Source organism: Aspergillus costaricaensis (genome assembly GCF_003184835.1).
Source record: "Aspergillus costaricaensis CBS 115574 unplaced genomic scaffold BO79scaffold_16, whole genome shotgun sequence".
Classification (NCBI taxonomy): domain Eukaryota; kingdom Fungi; phylum Ascomycota; class Eurotiomycetes; order Eurotiales; family Aspergillaceae; genus Aspergillus; species Aspergillus costaricensis.
The window spans coordinates 465,915-481,751 of NW_020291816.1; the positions used below are offsets into that span (position 1 = coordinate 465,915).

At 51.4% G+C, this 15,837-nt stretch overlaps 5 protein-coding genes across 5 annotated transcripts; 1 reads left to right on the plus strand and 4 right to left on the minus strand.

Moving 5' to 3' along the window:
• Window positions 1–342: 342 nt before the first annotated feature.
• Window positions 343–2,839, minus strand: BO79DRAFT_195159 (putative FAD monooxygenase). Its single transcript, XM_025681115.1, has 3 exons — window positions 1,901–2,839; window positions 1,552–1,845; window positions 343–1,490 (listed from the first exon to the last, which is right to left on the minus strand). Exons 1-3 carry the CDS (start codon window positions 2,552–2,554, stop codon window positions 528–530), a joined length of 1,911 nt encoding a protein of 636 aa, XP_025539456.1. The 5' UTR covers window positions 2,555–2,839; the 3' UTR covers window positions 343–527.
• A 1,224-nt stretch (window positions 2,840–4,063) lies between these two features.
• Window positions 4,064–6,662, minus strand: BO79DRAFT_173419 (putative C6 finger domain protein). The gene is made up of 7 exons (XM_025679685.1): window positions 6,445–6,662; window positions 6,273–6,385; window positions 5,354–6,214; window positions 5,218–5,304; window positions 4,864–5,159; window positions 4,369–4,804; window positions 4,064–4,296 (listed from the first exon to the last, which is right to left on the minus strand). Exons 1-7 carry the CDS (start codon window positions 6,601–6,603, stop codon window positions 4,119–4,121), a joined length of 2,130 nt encoding a protein of 709 aa, XP_025539457.1. The 5' UTR covers window positions 6,604–6,662; the 3' UTR covers window positions 4,064–4,118.
• A 1,464-nt stretch (window positions 6,663–8,126) lies between these two features.
• Window positions 8,127–9,695, plus strand: BO79DRAFT_195163 (carnitine:acyl carnitine antiporter). Its single transcript, XM_025681116.1, has 5 exons — window positions 8,127–8,547; window positions 8,600–8,648; window positions 8,708–8,724; window positions 8,790–9,403; window positions 9,463–9,695. The coding sequence occupies exons 1-5, from the start codon at window positions 8,299–8,301 to the stop codon at window positions 9,509–9,511; spliced, it is 978 nt and encodes a 325-aa protein (XP_025539458.1). The 5' UTR covers window positions 8,127–8,298; the 3' UTR covers window positions 9,512–9,695.
• A 63-nt stretch (window positions 9,696–9,758) lies between these two features.
• BO79DRAFT_209160 (D-arabinono-1,4-lactone oxidase) lies at window positions 9,759–11,964 on the minus strand. Its single transcript, XM_025682552.1, has one exon. It carries the CDS (start codon window positions 11,741–11,743, stop codon window positions 10,004–10,006), a length of 1,740 nt encoding a protein of 579 aa, XP_025539459.1. The 5' UTR covers window positions 11,744–11,964; the 3' UTR covers window positions 9,759–10,003.
• A 551-nt stretch (window positions 11,965–12,515) lies between these two features.
• BO79DRAFT_237803 (putative ABC transporter) lies at window positions 12,516–14,857 on the minus strand (the record flags this gene model as incomplete). Its single annotated transcript, XM_025684738.1, has 2 exons — window positions 12,516–14,741; window positions 14,780–14,857. The coding sequence occupies 2 exons, from the start codon at window positions 14,855–14,857 to the stop codon at window positions 12,528–12,530; spliced, it is 2,292 nt and encodes a 763-aa protein (XP_025539460.1). The 3' UTR covers window positions 12,516–12,527.
• Window positions 14,858–15,837: the final 980 nt, after the last annotated feature.

Below are 15,837 nucleotides of genomic sequence, written 5' to 3' on the forward strand. Positions count from 1 at the left end.
GCCACGACACCGGGGCTAGAAGCGAATTGGCATCGAAGGACCATCGGTTAAGAAAACCAATAGTTTAACAACCAAATATGGCAATGGCTCGGATCGGCAAAGCAAGCTCCCCACCCGGATTACCGGCTTAGGTGACCGGTGTGAATGAAGAAGGTTTGATCCGGCTTGCCGGCTATCGAATCTTAAATAAGTAAATAGTGATTGTGCATAAAGTAGGTAAACCGAAATTGGTACTAGTGATTCGAGTACTAAGAAGTTGGGTCACCTCTTGCAGTAGAAAGTAGCTTGCTCCTCGGTTTACGAATACTACAATATCTGGAGGCCATTATATCAGAAATTTGGATTGAATTCCTTTATCGAAGACAAAATCAACTCCAACCATGCCGGTTCATAATCAGTTCAGGCTGAACGAAGCTAGAAACCAAAATGTGAAACCAAAATGTGAAAGGGACTATGTACAAATTCACCCTCATATCAAGGGGAAATAATTTTTACAAGACAAAAAATGTGGTTTGCGAGGTGGTCATTTACAGACGGCTGTGCTGGGAGTCCTGGCCTAGAGGCTTAGTTGTGAACGAGCCGAAGAAGGCATTGAGGGCGTCAACGGTGCCGCTGCCCTCGGACAGCTGAACGGTACAGGCGACGTGGCTGTCCGGGCGAGTAACGACAACACCACCCTTCTCCACGTCGAAGCCCAGCTTCTCGTGAGCGGCGTATGTGGCCTGGGGAACGCGCACGTCGGGGATGTTGTCGGCGTAGAGGTGGTGGTGGTAGTCGCGGAGGATCTTGGGAATGGAGTCCACGTCGATCTGGTTCTTTTCGCCAGCGTAGACCAGGCAGATGGAGAACAGCTTGGAGTGAGGCAGGTGGTTTTCGAAGAACGACACGTCGGCAATGTCGGAGCGGCGGTACACGGAAAGGAACGAGCGTTCCTTCTCGAGGTTGGCAGCGAGATCGGTGATCGCCTTGCTGGTCTTGTCCTGCTTACCGGCGAAGATGAAGATCCGGAATGCACCGTTGGCAGGAATCTCCTGTTCCAGGTGCACGTGGTTGGAGTCTGCCAACCGGGTGACGGTGGTGGGTGTGAACGCGCGACCAGGAGTCAGGCGGACACCGGGGACGTCGAACAGGGGGGATTGAGCGGGGTGGCTAGCGTCCCAGGTGAACACATTAGGCTTGTAGGCAACTCCGTAGCCACTGGTGAATTCACAAGAGGACTTGAAGGTCTTGACGAATTCGTCTTCCTCGCCGCCAGCCGCAGCAGTAGTGTGGCTGGCCTCGCCGACCTCGCCGGCGGTAGGGCGACGCTTGGAGAACAAAGCGGCGTATTTGTTGTCAAAGCTCAGCAGAGTCTCGGCGATATCCTTGCGCTCAGTCTCGTAGGTGCTGAGGATGGAGCGCTTGGCCAGACCAGACTCAACGGCGTGGAGCTTCCAGGCCATGTTCAGAGCATCGTGGAAAGCAGTGTTCATTCCCTGACCAGCCTTGGGCTACAGCGTTTGTTAGCATGCATATTTAACTTGCAAAATATTTGAAGACGGGCACACTTACACTGTGAGTGTGGCAAGCATCACCACCCATGAACACACGCTCATCGAGAGTGTACTTCTCAGAGATACCCTGACCGATCGGGTAGACGGAGTACCACTCGACGCGATCCCATTCCACCCAGTACGGCTGAAGAATCTTCCGAGCGGTGGCCTGAACATCCTCGGCGGTTGCTGTCTTTCTAGGGTCGAAGTCGGGGTCGTCCGACGAAGCGATCTGGACATACAGACGGACCATGTTGTCCTCACGGGGAATAACCATGATAGAACCGGCATCAGAGTGGATAGTGCACTTGGTCTGTTGGCAAATATTAGCGGCTGTTCGCATCGTGATTGACTTTGAAATTGCTTACCTCAATGTCAGGGAAGTTGGTCCTCACGACACCATCCATGACACCCCAGACATAGGAGATGGGATCCTTGTACTGGATCTGAATACCAAGCTGCTGTCTGATGAAACTGCGAGCACCTTCACCGCTGAACAGATACTTGGTGCGAACAGTCTCGATCACGTTGGTGTCAATACTCTTGAGCTGGACTTCGACGGGGTAGGTCTCGTCCAAGCCATCATTCTTGAAACCGACGATGGTCCACGGCCTCTCGACAGTGGTACCGGCCTTCTCGATCTCATCCAAGAAGACGCGCTCGATCTTACCCTGGTGAACCAGGGTAGTGAAGGGGTATCTTGTGTCGATAAAGCGGGGGCAGCTGGGCCAACTGCCAGTACGGTGGATACCTTGTCCGCCCGGGAGAGGATCCCAGAAAGCAACATCATACACCTTAGCGGGCTTGAAGGCCATGATTTGGCGCTTCAGGCCCAGGTTGCGAAGGATTTCCGTTGAACGGGGCTGAATACCATCGGCACGGCCGGTGGCGGTGGGCACCGGACGGTTGTCAATGTGCTTCACCTTGTAGCCCCAGCGGGACATGCAAAGCGACAAGACAATGCCAACCGGGCCAGCGCCCACGATGACAATGTCATACTTCTCTTGTTGTGAAGGGGCCATGGCGGCAGTGTGCAGGCGAGAGAGCGGGTCAAGCTTCGGGGTAGTAGTGGTGGTGTGGGGAAGTCAATAGATACAGAGTGGGGATGGGGTATATTCACAAGAAAGAGACCGATTAAAACATCACCCAAAGGTGGGAGAAGAAAGCAGACAAATAGAGAGAAATGAAGCTGATCTGGAAAGTAAATCCTTCATGATGAAAGGGAAGGGGAAAAGGCGATATAAATACCATGTGGTGAGCTGGGGTGGTGGCCCGAAGGTACACGGAGAGACAGACATCGGGGAACCACAACGGCATTCATAGTCGGCTGAATCGTGGAGAGTTTGGGGGAGAGCAGCATAATAGAGCGTGGGGACGAGCAGGAAGCACAGAGAGGGCTGAAAAATCCGCGGTGTCAGCGATGCAGGGGGGGCCCAGTAATGGCCAGAAATGGCCAAAGAGGGCCAAAGATGGCCAAAGAAGGGCCGTGGGTAACCAATGCTGGGGGAGATCCACCAGGGCTGCGGGGACTTGGGAGGCACTGGGAGGACGCTGATTGGCTAAGATAGACTGCCGTTGCTCGATCCGAGCCCCCGGACTGACTTGGGATGAACTTGGGACGCTCTGCGGCTAAGCAGCTCGGCAGGTGGGATTGGTGGGAGTCACGTGGCTGACCGTCGGTCTCCCGGTCAATCTTCCGATCCCGGGTTTGCCGGCCATTTTCATGTCATTTTCTACACTTTCTACACCTGGAGGCAACAGTCACTGACTCGGCTGTATGATGCCGATTAGCAATAGGAATTACGTTTATGGTAACTCGAGTGGACTTACTCACAAATTACTCTACTCCTAGTCAACTAGTTATACAATAATTTCCATGTCAGGTTAAAGTGGCTAAATAGATTAGTAGTTGCATAACTTTATACCTGCCAGTCGACGCATATTACATGTTCCACTACCACCCAATGAAGGCTCGTGGAGTTCAGATGAATAAGACATTTAAAGAGGCAATTTGCGTCACATCGTCATTCTACTATTCCGGTGACGGCGAGTGGCTCTTAAGATCACGTGCCTTGTTTGATCTGTTTTGCTTGTTTGTCACGTGACGCCCACTTAATGTAGTCTATGGGGAAGTCTGGGGAAGGAAGAGATCATGACCGAAGGCACATCTCATTGATAATTTATACCACTACAAAGAGCGGGTAGATATGTTGAGATTGCTGGAGATACTATTCTCTACTTTGTAATGGCGATTTTTACACCTTTATTGAGGACCGATTATATATATGTATATATATATATATATGCAAGTTGCAGTTCGTCTGGGATATCAATCTATTTCTTAATACTACTACTACTACTATTAGTACTAGTAAATGACTTTATGATTGTACAGCAGCCCACAGTCCCAGAACCGCCTCCAGGAATTTAGCTAGTTCCCAGTGCAGTAAGTAGGGCAGCGATGCCTGTAATCTTCGAGTCATATCAAGCTATGTTGCCCTCGTATGTTATTTGTTGGATTCATTCATAGACACATACAGACATACATACATACATCAAGACCATACATACACATATTGATTACAATTACAGTAACCGCAACAACTCCAAGTCCTTCGCCACGGCTGGACTATTCTGCGCACAGTCCTCCAAAAACTGCATCATCTCCTGATTCCATTGCTCCCATCCCGCCGGCAAAGTCTCCTGTAACCGTCTGTCCGAGGAGTGAGATATACAGTAGAAGAGGAGGATTTGGCCGAAGAATCTACATATAACCAGGTAAGCACGTAACAACATTATCATACGGGAGGGAAAATGGGAGGATTTGTTAACTTACTGAGAACAAAAAGCGAATTTAATCGGGATACAGCTCTTCATGCGTTGGAAGATGCCACCCACAACAGGCCAATTCATTGCATTGAGCAAACCACTGTGAATCTGCTCGAGATCTTTGTCTGTTAGGGCGCCGGGAGTGTGGAGCGCCTTGTAGAGGTATGGACGTCCGATGTGGAAGTTGGCGATCATATACCGGCCACGAAGCATGGCTTCGGAGACGGCGATCGCGGGGGATAGGGCGTGGCGGTGGGACGGGGTGAAGGGAAGATGTTGCTGGGAGGCTGGAGATGGTGGGATCGGGGTGCTTGGATTCGTGGTCAGGGCAGAGGTGGTGTGGTCGGGAAATTGGAGGGCGGCGGGGAGGTTGATACGCCATTGTTCTAGTTGGTGACGGAGTTCGGCGTTGACTGCTGGGTGGGGGAATGTGCCAGAGTCGGCTGGCAGGAACGGAGTTTTAGTTGGATGAAGATAGCTGGATGAGGGTAGGGTAACTCACAATGAAAGTAGAGCGAGTGTCGGATGCGGGTTAGGATGATTCGATGGGCGACCTGCGCGAGGAAATGATATTGGAAAAACGAATCGTCTATCTCTTCTAATGAGAGTGAGCGAGAAGCTGGAAAGCCCACGCTTTCGAAGGTGATGAACTTGGGAATTGGGACGTATTCTTCGAGTCGGGAGAGACCGCTGGGCGGGACGTGTAATTCTTGGACGAGAATGGTTTCGTTCATTAGGCAGTTCCAATATACTCGAGATTTCATATCGCCTTCCCATTCATCGAAGTGTACATCATGACTGGCTAGTGTCAGTTTTGCGAGGACCATTTATGCGATAATACCCATGGATGGCTTACTTGGTGAGCATGGACAGACAGCAAGTGGCCGCTCGATGGATCATGGCCCACGAATCCATGGGGCGAAGAATTTGACTGTAGTAGATGCTTTACAAAGTTAGCATTCCATCAAAGATATTCCAGCGGAAAGCCTTACAATGACAAGAGGTAGAATTGGCAGCTTTGAAGATTGTTGTCACACATCAGAAATCCAATGCGCTGGCGAGCAGTGTTGAAGAAGCGCAATCCCGGGGGGTTCTCGTAGACCACCCCCATCCAGTCAGGAGGCTCAAAACGACCACTGCGTGTCCCTAGTAATGGGAAATCCCCTTCTTGATAGGCGTGGACAGCGATGCAGCCTAGCGCCATGATATTGAGAACCACACAACTCTCGATGTTGTAGCCAAAGTTGCTCTCAATAGCCGCGCCCAGGGTGAAAGCATAATAATAGTTCTTGTCGATTATAGGGGTAAAAAGGTTAAATGTGGTGAAGTATGCATCCGAAAGGCCTTTGACCATGGCCAACGGAAGTGCGTTCAGCCAGTTGTCCCCGGCCTGCGCTGGGAAAGGGCAGATGTACATGGGCAATTGAGGGCGCTTCATTTCAATGTCAATCACATAGTTTTTGCCCAGTTTCTCGTGTGCTTCAAGTAACCGTTGTGGAAGAATCTCCTGAGCACCTGCCCAGGAGATCACTCCATGCTGGCTGAATGAAATCGAGACTAATCCGTTTGCCTCCGTCGGATTGGGATGCAGGTGTTGGTCGTCATGCTCCACTTCGTTCAGTCTCATTGCCTCTGGCGTCAGAGCCTGAGAGGTCAAGCGTTCCAACCTACCCAAGCTGTTCGTGCTGCGAGAATGATGCGCGAGCGAGCCTATCGTCTCCGTGCCATCCAAACTACGGGGCATCTGACCCCGAAGGGATTGGATTTCCTTAGAAAGGGTCGTGGGAACATTCTCCAACTTGGTTTCCAGTCGATGCAACGTGCTCATTATCAAGCTGAGAGAATGATCTCGTCTACTCTAAGCATTAGCAACAGTGATGAAAGGGACTGGTGAAAGTGACTCGGCCTTACTTGGAGGTCTTGCGCTCATTGTAGACACACTCGAGGTTCAGCGACTTACACAAGCCGCACTTCGGTCGCGATTCATCACATCGCGTCTTTTTAAGCCTGCAATTCTCACATGCCTAACTGGAGTGGTTACTACTACTATCGCGCACATTACTGGCAACGGGGAAGCACCAACCACTGTGGCTATAAAGTTTCGGGGCTTTTTGCTGGGCCCGGATGCATGATGCTGCTGCTCTGAATCCCCGGGCGAGAGGCCCTGAGGGGTGTGATCCACCAGATCGGGGGACTGGGATGCAGGGCGTGGTGGGGACCCTTGATGAGGACGCTTGCTCATGGTTGAGATTGTACGCGATAACGCCCACGGCTCCCTACAATTAGTGGTGGGAATCGCACATTGTGATCCCGACTAGCTCTGCTTCCTGTTCGTGCTGGGAAGGGCTTCGACAGTCCCAATCGGCCGTTAGATTAATCGTTAGATCCGGAATCTCGTAGAATTTCTTCAGCGAAAGACTGGATAGACTCATTTATTATCTCCGATTAGTTATCAGATAGTCCCGGTGACTCAAAATGATGCCCGGAGAAGGTGCCCTTTTCCGGAGTCACCTGACTGGGCCCGTTCTCTTCCTCTTAAGCCTCGGATGTGGAGAATTTAAGACTCCATGGATACTCACGTGACCAACTACAGTCCAAGGAATAAGCAAGACGATAAAGAAACCTACTATGTATGAAATGGCTGGTATTTTCACTGTAGATGTTTTCCTTTCTTTTTCAGTCTTCTAAAGTTTATTTTGATCTTTTTAGTGGATGTACAAGCTTTCTGTGATATTTACGTCATGGTACTCTGTATATCATTTCTGGACTGTGAAACTTGGCCAATCAAGAATGATCTCCGTCTATTATGTGCATACTCTTTGTATTACCGCACATGCTAGTCTACTTCATATTTATATTAAGATACAGTGTTTCTAAATGAATCTCCAATGCGTATGATGCTATTTGACGTAAAGAAGCCATTTCAAACTCAATCGAACTCCATCCTATCCAAGGCTTATTCTTATGCCTGATCGAGCCCCGCTATACTGTAAGATGTTAGCTAATAGCTATGCAGTTGCTTCATCTTGATCATAGAAATGCCACAACTAATTGGCTGACCAGTAGTACATCTTGCTTTTTGCAAGCTTCTTCATTTTGATATTCACTCTTTCTGTTCCCAATGTCCGTATGCGGCCTAGTTAACTGGTTATTTATTTGCTTCAGAACGAACCATCATTCTTTCCGGGTTGCATACTTCGTTACTTGTTCCGCCTTGATAGCGCTGGCCATGACGATAATCCGATTCTTGGGGCAAGTATTCAAAGAATAAGTATCATGTGTTTTAAGTGAGCTAGCTCTTCATTTTATTATCTATGTATTTACTTCTTTTTGTGGTAATCTTATCTTGTATCACGTGAGGAGATGATTTCCTATCAGAGATAAGTAACTAGTCACATGTTTGAACTCATTATTCAGTATCAGCTGCAAGATCATCACGTGCACGAGCTCATTCTGAATCAGCATGTCTCTAAATCGAACCAACCATTATCCATCTCCATTTAGACACAGACTGTTGCATTCAGTAAGTTCCGGGCGCCCGGCCAACCTACTTAAGGGTACGTACCAGACTAGTATTTCGCAGACATATCTACGTCGTATTCCCCAACCCCGGGGAAGTGCCTGTCTCGGACAAATATTTTATCCGTACCGAGCCGAGGTCCGGGGTATGGATTGCCATGCTGGTCGGCCGGATGGAGAGCGTGACCGTCGCAATCAATAATCAGTCGCGAGCTTCCTTTTTTTTCCCTCTAATTCCCCCTCTACTTTTAATCCATGTACGCAAATTTTTAGTAAACTACCCTACTCATAACTGCTTTTCTCTCACCTCTTTCTAAAGTCGCCGCTTCTTGCTTCTTCTGCTACAGCAGACACGACTCCTCCCCGCTCCCTTCTCCCCGCTTCTTATTCTCCCCGCTCATCCGCGCCAGCCACCACCATGACCGCATCTCCGTCCGCCGCTGAATCAATTCCAGAGGAAGTCAGAGTTCCGGAGCCCAAGCCCGTTAACCAGACTATTGCTCAGATCCGCTCGCTTGCTGCTGGTGCTGCCGGTGGTGTGTGCGCCGTTGTTGTTGGACATCCTTTTGATCTGGTGAAGGTGCGCCTTCAGACGGCAGAGAAGGGCGTTTACTCTGGTGCTATTGATGTCGTGAAGAGGACTGTGGCCCGGGAGGGTCTCGCTCGAGTAAGTTATATCGATAGCTAGCGCTGGGCGCAGTTGCTGATCGTCGGAATAGGGTCTTTATGCAGGTGTCTCTGCTCCCCTGGTGGGAGTCACGCCAATGTGTAAGCTTCTCTTCTCTGTCACTCCCATCGCACATACTAACAACTCGCGTGTATTGCAGTCGCTGTCAGTTTCTGGGTATGTCTACGCGTTTACAGAATGTGATCAATCCCCCTTTAGCGCAGACGGCTGACAGCTGGTAGGGTTATGATGTGGGTAAAACGCTCGTCGGCAAGATGTCCGAAGTTCGCGTAGAGAACAACACCCCTCAATACACCATTGGCCAGATTTCCGCTGCGGGTTTCTTCTCTGCCATTCCCATGACCTTGATCACGGCACCCTTCGAGCGCGTCAAGGTGCTCCTTCAGATCCAGGGTCAGAACCCCCCGCCTCCCGGTCAGAAGCCCAAGTACTCTGGCGGTCTGGATGTGGTCCGCCAGCTATACCAGGAGGGTGGTATTCGCAGTGTGTTCCGTGGTAGTGCAATGACCCTCGCTCGTGACGGCCCTGGTTCTGCTGCGTACTTCGCCGCCTACGAGTATATCAAGCGCACTTTGACTCCCAAGGATGCGGAAGGAAATGTCACTGGCCAGTTATCCATGCCTGCCGTCCTGGCTGCCGGTGGTGCTGCTGGTATTGCCATGTGGATCCCTGTCTTCCCTGTCGATACCATCAAGTCTCGTCTGCAGAGCGCGCCTGGTCGTCCCACAATCGGCGGTACGATTCGCACCGTCTATGCCAGCGGTGGCTTCAAGGCTTTCTTCCCTGGATTTGGACCTGCTTTGGCAAGAGCCGTTCCTGCCAATGCTGCTACTTTGTATGTTATTCTACCCTGACATGTTCTAGGGCCGTCGTTGCTAATATATGCCGTAACAGTGCGGGTGTTGAGCTGGCTCATCAGTTCATGACAAAGCTTTTCGACTAGACGGATGCCTTGCGCGCTGCAGGTACGGTGGTGTAAGTCTATCGGTTATTTGATATTGTGGCGTTCGTTATTTCGTCATTCTGTGGAAGCATTTTGCAAGCCTGGATATTCTGTTTTTCATTTAGACTAGACGGTTCCTGGCTGTCTGTAGCGCTAGGAATTTATATTATATCAGTAGAGAACCTGTCGCGGATCTTCCCATGGTAGACTGATAGTAGGCTATTGCCTGTCCAGAACCAGGATCAGCGCTGTTGCTAAATGACTCGTATGATAGAGTATTGCCGGAGATTTTATGTAGGGATAAAAAGTGATTCTAAAGAAAGAGCAAGATAACGGAACAGTGAGGCAATAAAGTACAGGGTCTCTCGAAAAATCACTGAGTCGGCAATTCCGACCGACAATCCACAAAAGCGGAAGGGGCGCGGCCGGTTACTTTGTTGCTACTTGCCAAACCTCCTTGTCACGAATCTACCAGTCCCTCACGCACCAGATTCAGGGAAGGACAACACTGGCCTCTCCTGCCGCCAAAAAATCGAAGCTCTCTTCGCTGGTTGCTGTTGTGGGAGGACTGAGACTAGTGCCCTCAGACGAAACATGAAACTTTTCGTTGTCTAGCGTGGACACGAACATCGCAGATTGACGGCCCTGGTTCCCTTGCCATTGTTTGTGTCCAATCCACTCGACGCCGTCACCGGATCCCTGGATGTTTGCCTTCCGACGAGTCTTTTCGCGTTCGAGGAGCGGAAGGTCGGCCGGCCCTGATTCATTCGACTCGTCCCCACTCCCTGGCAAGGGGAGGGTTCGGTGATGCCATTCACCAAGGAACATGCCGTCGGGGTCCACATCCTGGCGGACCTTTAACCATTCCGTCATATCATCTCCATAGAGAGATTTCAGCTCCTCCCTCGTCGTCCGGAAATTCTTAGCCCAATGCGGTCTTGCACCCATTTCGCGCATAAGCCACTCAAATGCCTCGTAATACCGTTCCGTGCAAGGGGGATCCCGATGGTACGGGCGATAGAGCGTCGCATTGAGATACAGGGTCGGTCCGCTGGAAGAGGTAGGATCGAGGAACGGACGGGTTGTCTTGTTGTAGGTAGAGTCCGCGACTCTGACTTCGATGGGGCAATGCACCCACAGGCCGTCGACGGGGAAAGGGATGCGCGCTGTTTCATGATCGCCATTCAACCAGGCGGAGAGACGAGTGATGGCTTCGGGGCCCTTCTCGAGCGGGAGTGCCCATTCATTGACAAACTGCGAGTACAGACAATTCATTAGGAGACCTGAGCGGGCTGGTTCAACCGCCTCTGTCACGACGGCTTCCGCTTTGAAACCATACTGCAGACCAAAGACCAGCCATTCTACCCACGGGAGGATACGAGGGAAATAGTTGGCCAGGGCCAGCAAATTGTGGTAGATGTGGTAACCGAGTGTTTCTCCATAAAAGGACTTGGGCGGTTCCCGCAGCGGCAGGTCGGTCTTGTCGGCGTGCCAGACAACCGCACTCTTCTCATAGGGCATCCACCATACTCGAACAAATTCATGCGAAGTCCACAGTCCGGATGACCATTGGGCCAACACACTCGACAGTCTACGCCGCGTCTGTCGCCAGGCCACCTTGAACGCGGGCTCCGCCTGCAGCGTGACCTCGACAATGATACCAAGTGCACCCAGAGAGATCAGCGCAGCCCGGAAGAGCGACGGGTTATTGGTCGCGCTACACCGCACCAGCTGCCCATTAGCCAGCATGAGAGTCAGTGATTGGATACACTCGGAGATCAAGCCATGCTGGAGAGAACTTCCATGGGTACCCGTGGAAATCACGCCGGCGACCGACTGTTCATCAATGCTACCCAAGTTAGACAACATCAAGCCATGTTTCTCCAGCTGTGCGCCCAAGTCTCTCAACCGAATTCCTGCCTGAACCGTCACCACCCCGGTCTCCGGCGAAACCTCCAACACGCGATTAAAATCATCCAAGTTTATCAGCCAGGCAGAGGTGCAGGTCAAATCGGAGGGAGAGTGGCCACTCCCCACGGTGACGAGACGACGCCGGCAATGGCGAGCGAGGTTGACGAGCTTCCGAATTTCCTCGATAGATTGCGGGCGTACGTAAAGTTCGGGACGCGAGTAGAAGGTCTGCGCCCACGTATGATGGAGATGATGGGTGGTTGCGCGAAAAGGAACCGCAGGGTCGATACGGGAGGCCTCACGCAGGATGGCGGGGTCCATGATGGAGGGGGGATCCCGTCGCTGCACGAATGATTATCTGCACGATATGCGATATGACAGGTCGGATCAGCGGTTAGAGGGGCAGAATTCTCCGTATGGTTGGAATTTTAGTTTTGAGAAACGATAAGGGGAAGAGGGACGATCGGGTATACGATCAATCACGGCATGATGAAGGAAAGGGGAGATGCACGAGATGCCAGCAGGGAATCGTCAGTAGCAACAGTTAGTGAGAGTAGTAGTAGTAGTAGTTTAAGTGGATTATTAGCAATTTACCTTCCAGCAAAGCGGCGAAGTTTGGCGGTGAACCGGAACCAAACGGCAGATTCTGGCCTGAGGCGATCATAAGGCAGCAGGATGCGGGACCGGGTCGGGACGGTGGATTATCCGGCGGGACTGCATACCCTATCTAGTATCTTATAGTACATAATAGGGTGCATGGGCAGACCTATATGGCTATGGCCAAGAGATAATCTTACACACTTGCCTACGTGGGAGGTCTGAGGCTTACCCTTTCTTTTCTTCCTCAATCATCACCCAAACGAGCACATGCGCTAGTAGTAGTATGGGCTTCCCCAACTACTAAGTAAGTAGTCAATAGTAACCCTTCCCAACTCGCTTGCACCAATCGATTCAAGTCCCCTTTTCCAAAAGACTTCCCCCTCACGCTCGAAGAGGTGCACCAAATCGAGATCCAGAGAGGCCCCTCTTGAATGATTGAAATCTATGTATGTGTTGTACATAAATAAGTAAATATATACATATACTACTTCTACTCCCCCACCGGTCATATAGAATACCACTCAAACTTTTCAAAATCCTCCCGCACAGTCTCCCCTTCCGGCACACTCTCAACCCCAGCACGTACTGCACCTTCCTGGAAATCCGCTGCCCAGGCCTTATCCCAAACTGCAGGCTCACTCAGAGTACTTCCCGGCTTTAGGGTGCCGAATTTGAAATCCAAGTGTTCCCCCGCATCGGAAGGCAGGCGCATGAAATAGCGCACACTGGGAGGAATCTCCTCCTTCACATGAGAAATCATGACCAAGGCTTGATCGTCCGTGAGGCCACGGAAGCGAGCATCCTCGGGTGCCGGGTGGACTTTGGTCACCCGCTTAGTGACGAACTCGCCGTGGTCGATGAAGTTGAGACACTTGTCCCGGATGGAGGCAGGCATGCCGGAGAAGGCTTCGTCTAGGATGACGATATCGGGCCGGTGGACGAGAGCGCGGAGAAAGAGGACCAAGCGCTGCTGAGCGGTGCTCAATTCAGCGAAGCGAACGGTATCGGCGTACTCGACTCCGTGGTCGGGGTTGTAGAAGTCGGTGTCGGATTTGACGAGGGTGGGGAAGAGATCGCGGGGAGTGGTGACTTTGGTGGGTTTTTGGGAGATGCTGGAGACATCGGGGTCGAGTTCAGTGCGGAAGAAGCGGAGGATGGCGCTGACGTCTAGGTCACGGTCATGGTTAAGGGTGGGTTTGGCGAGGAAGGTTTCCGCGAAAGCGGATTCAATGGCTTGGCGGATGGTCAGTTGACGGGGGAAGAAGGCGTGGATCTCAGGAGATGAGTGGCCGAGGCGGGATTGGAGTTCGAAGATCGAGAGGCCTGGTTTCCCGGCTTCGGGGAGTCGGGTGCGGCCGAAGAGGCGGATAGGAAGAGCGTAGGTTTGGGGATGGTCCGAGGTGATGAGAGAGAGAAGAGTGGTTTTGCCGGAGCCGTTGGCACCTAGCACGGCCCAACGCTGGCCGCGCCGGACTGTCCAGTGCAGGCCAGCTTGTGGTTTGTTGTGTACGTGCTGGGTCCAGTCGCCCAGGACGCATTTGTCACCGTATTGTACACGGACGCCGTCCATTTCAATCAGTGGTTCACCGCCCTTGATAGGGAAGGATGGGGCAGCGCGACCCTTTCCTTGTGGGGGAGCTAGCCGCATGTCCCATATCAACTGGCGATCAAGGTAGCCTGCATCGATGGATTCCTTGGCCTGTTCGTACGTCTGGTGGACCCACTGGTTTTCCTTGGCGGTAGGCTTCTCATAACTGCCTAGTTTCTTCCATACGTTGAACACCTTCTCCGCCTCCGCGCGGGGAGCTTGGAGCAGAACCCGGTGGGAGTTCCCCAGCACCATAATATGCGTGATCCAGTCGGGCAGGGGGTCTTGAGGCCGGAGCGCGAGAACCAATCGGGGATCCGATTTGGCCGCCAGGCGCTGGAGGAGGCTTGAGATGCTTCTAACAGTAGCGGGATCAAGGCCCATGAACGGATCATCAAGGAGGAGCAATTCCGGCTTGCTAAGGAGGGCCTTGGCAATCCGAGTCCGTCTAGTCTGACCATTGCTCAAGTTGGCAACCGGCATATCAAGTAATTCCTCTAGCCGGAGCTCGGAAACGATCTGTGCCAGCAACTGCTCATCGTGTATCTTTCCGTCTTGCTCGGATTCCAACGGGTTCAGGGAAGTCTGGCCTTTGAGATATTGGCGGACTGACCAGTCGGTTTCCTCGCGGAGACTCTCATATCGGGCACTCAGATAGGCGCCGCGAGTGCCTCCAATGGCGCCGGAACCTTCCCCACTGAATCCGATATATTGTATTGCGTTGCCCGCAAACCGTAGGCGGTGATCTTTTTGGGCGATCTCGTCGCTGAGGAGGTATGGATAGCTGCGCGCCGTGGGCGGTGTGCAAATGTATTGACCACGGAGGACATCGAGCATCTGCGTTCTTCCCCCGGAGCCAATCACCGCCCAAGTCTGCGGAGCATCACCACCGTTGTCCTCGGCGAGGGTGGATTTGGCGGGTAGAACGAAGTTGAGGTCGGGAAAGAGGGGAGGATTGCGGCCTTTTGCGGCATCTTCGGGAGTAGGATAGTTCTCGTAGAATGTGGCATTCTGGATCCGAATTAACGGCGGCGCAACGGATGAGACGGAGCGCGTGGCGCGAAGGAGCGTCGAAGACCGCAGTGGCCTTGTCCTGCAAGCTAGCCGGAACATGGCACTGCCGGGGAGAGTCTGTAGGTACCAAGTATATCTTTATATCGTATTTGTACATCCAAGGAAAGGAGAGAGTAGTTCGATTGGTTACTCTCCGGATCAGCGTTAGTCCGGATCCGATCGAGTCTTGGCATTGTTGATAATCCAAAGATAAGAGAGATGATGTAGTGATATTCGCTCGAGCTAATCAGGTATATACGTTGTGGTCGTCTAGGTGGCCCCCAGAAGCCAGCGGAAGATATCATGAAATTAGTTGTTAGTATTGAGTATATAACTAGCTGGATTTGTCCATCAGACCAATGATAAGGCGACCGAGGAATATGTGAGGGTCCGATCAATTCTGGTCGTCTGGATAGGGCTGGATAAGATTACCCGCACCTGTTGTGGGGGTACTGTGATTGTATAAAGTAATATGTTTGGCTTCCGCAGAGTTTCCAGGCAGGTATAAAAGTACTATTCTCACGGTCTTGTTTCATCAGTCAAGTTCCATACTGACACCTAATGAAGCCCTAAAAAACATTAAAATCACGGATAGGGAGATACTGTAGTTCGATAGCAGCCATTCTTGCTCCCGCCATCCAATTCAACTAATCCATATTTCCTGTACTTAGTACCAGCACATCTGCATCCTAATCCCAGTCACTGTATGTTGTCCCCTGTCCACTCTCATAGCCCCATGTCAAAAAAACACATCATTTCCATGATTTGGTGACGTATGTCGCTGTCGCATCTCATGCAGTCCAGTCCCACGTTGTTCGCAATGCACGTTAAACCCGCTGTCTGATAATTATCAATGAATTCTGCATCAAGAACAAAAACATTATCTTCCTGGAAAGCAGCACATGCAAATGCAAATGCAATCCATACTAACTAAAAATAGTTTACTGACATGAACCCATACCGCCAAGAAGAAACAAAGTGAGGCTGCTACCTTCACTAAAATAGGACAGCACCTCAATGAGAGAGTGGGTCCAGGTAAATCAATCATCATTCAGACCCGCTGTTCCAATCAACTGTGGAATGGAGTTCAGTAGTGGTAGTCCAAAGTGGATTCTCGTTGCGCCACGAGCACGTCCACGTAGATGGACACAACCTTCATGTCCAATGGCGCGAC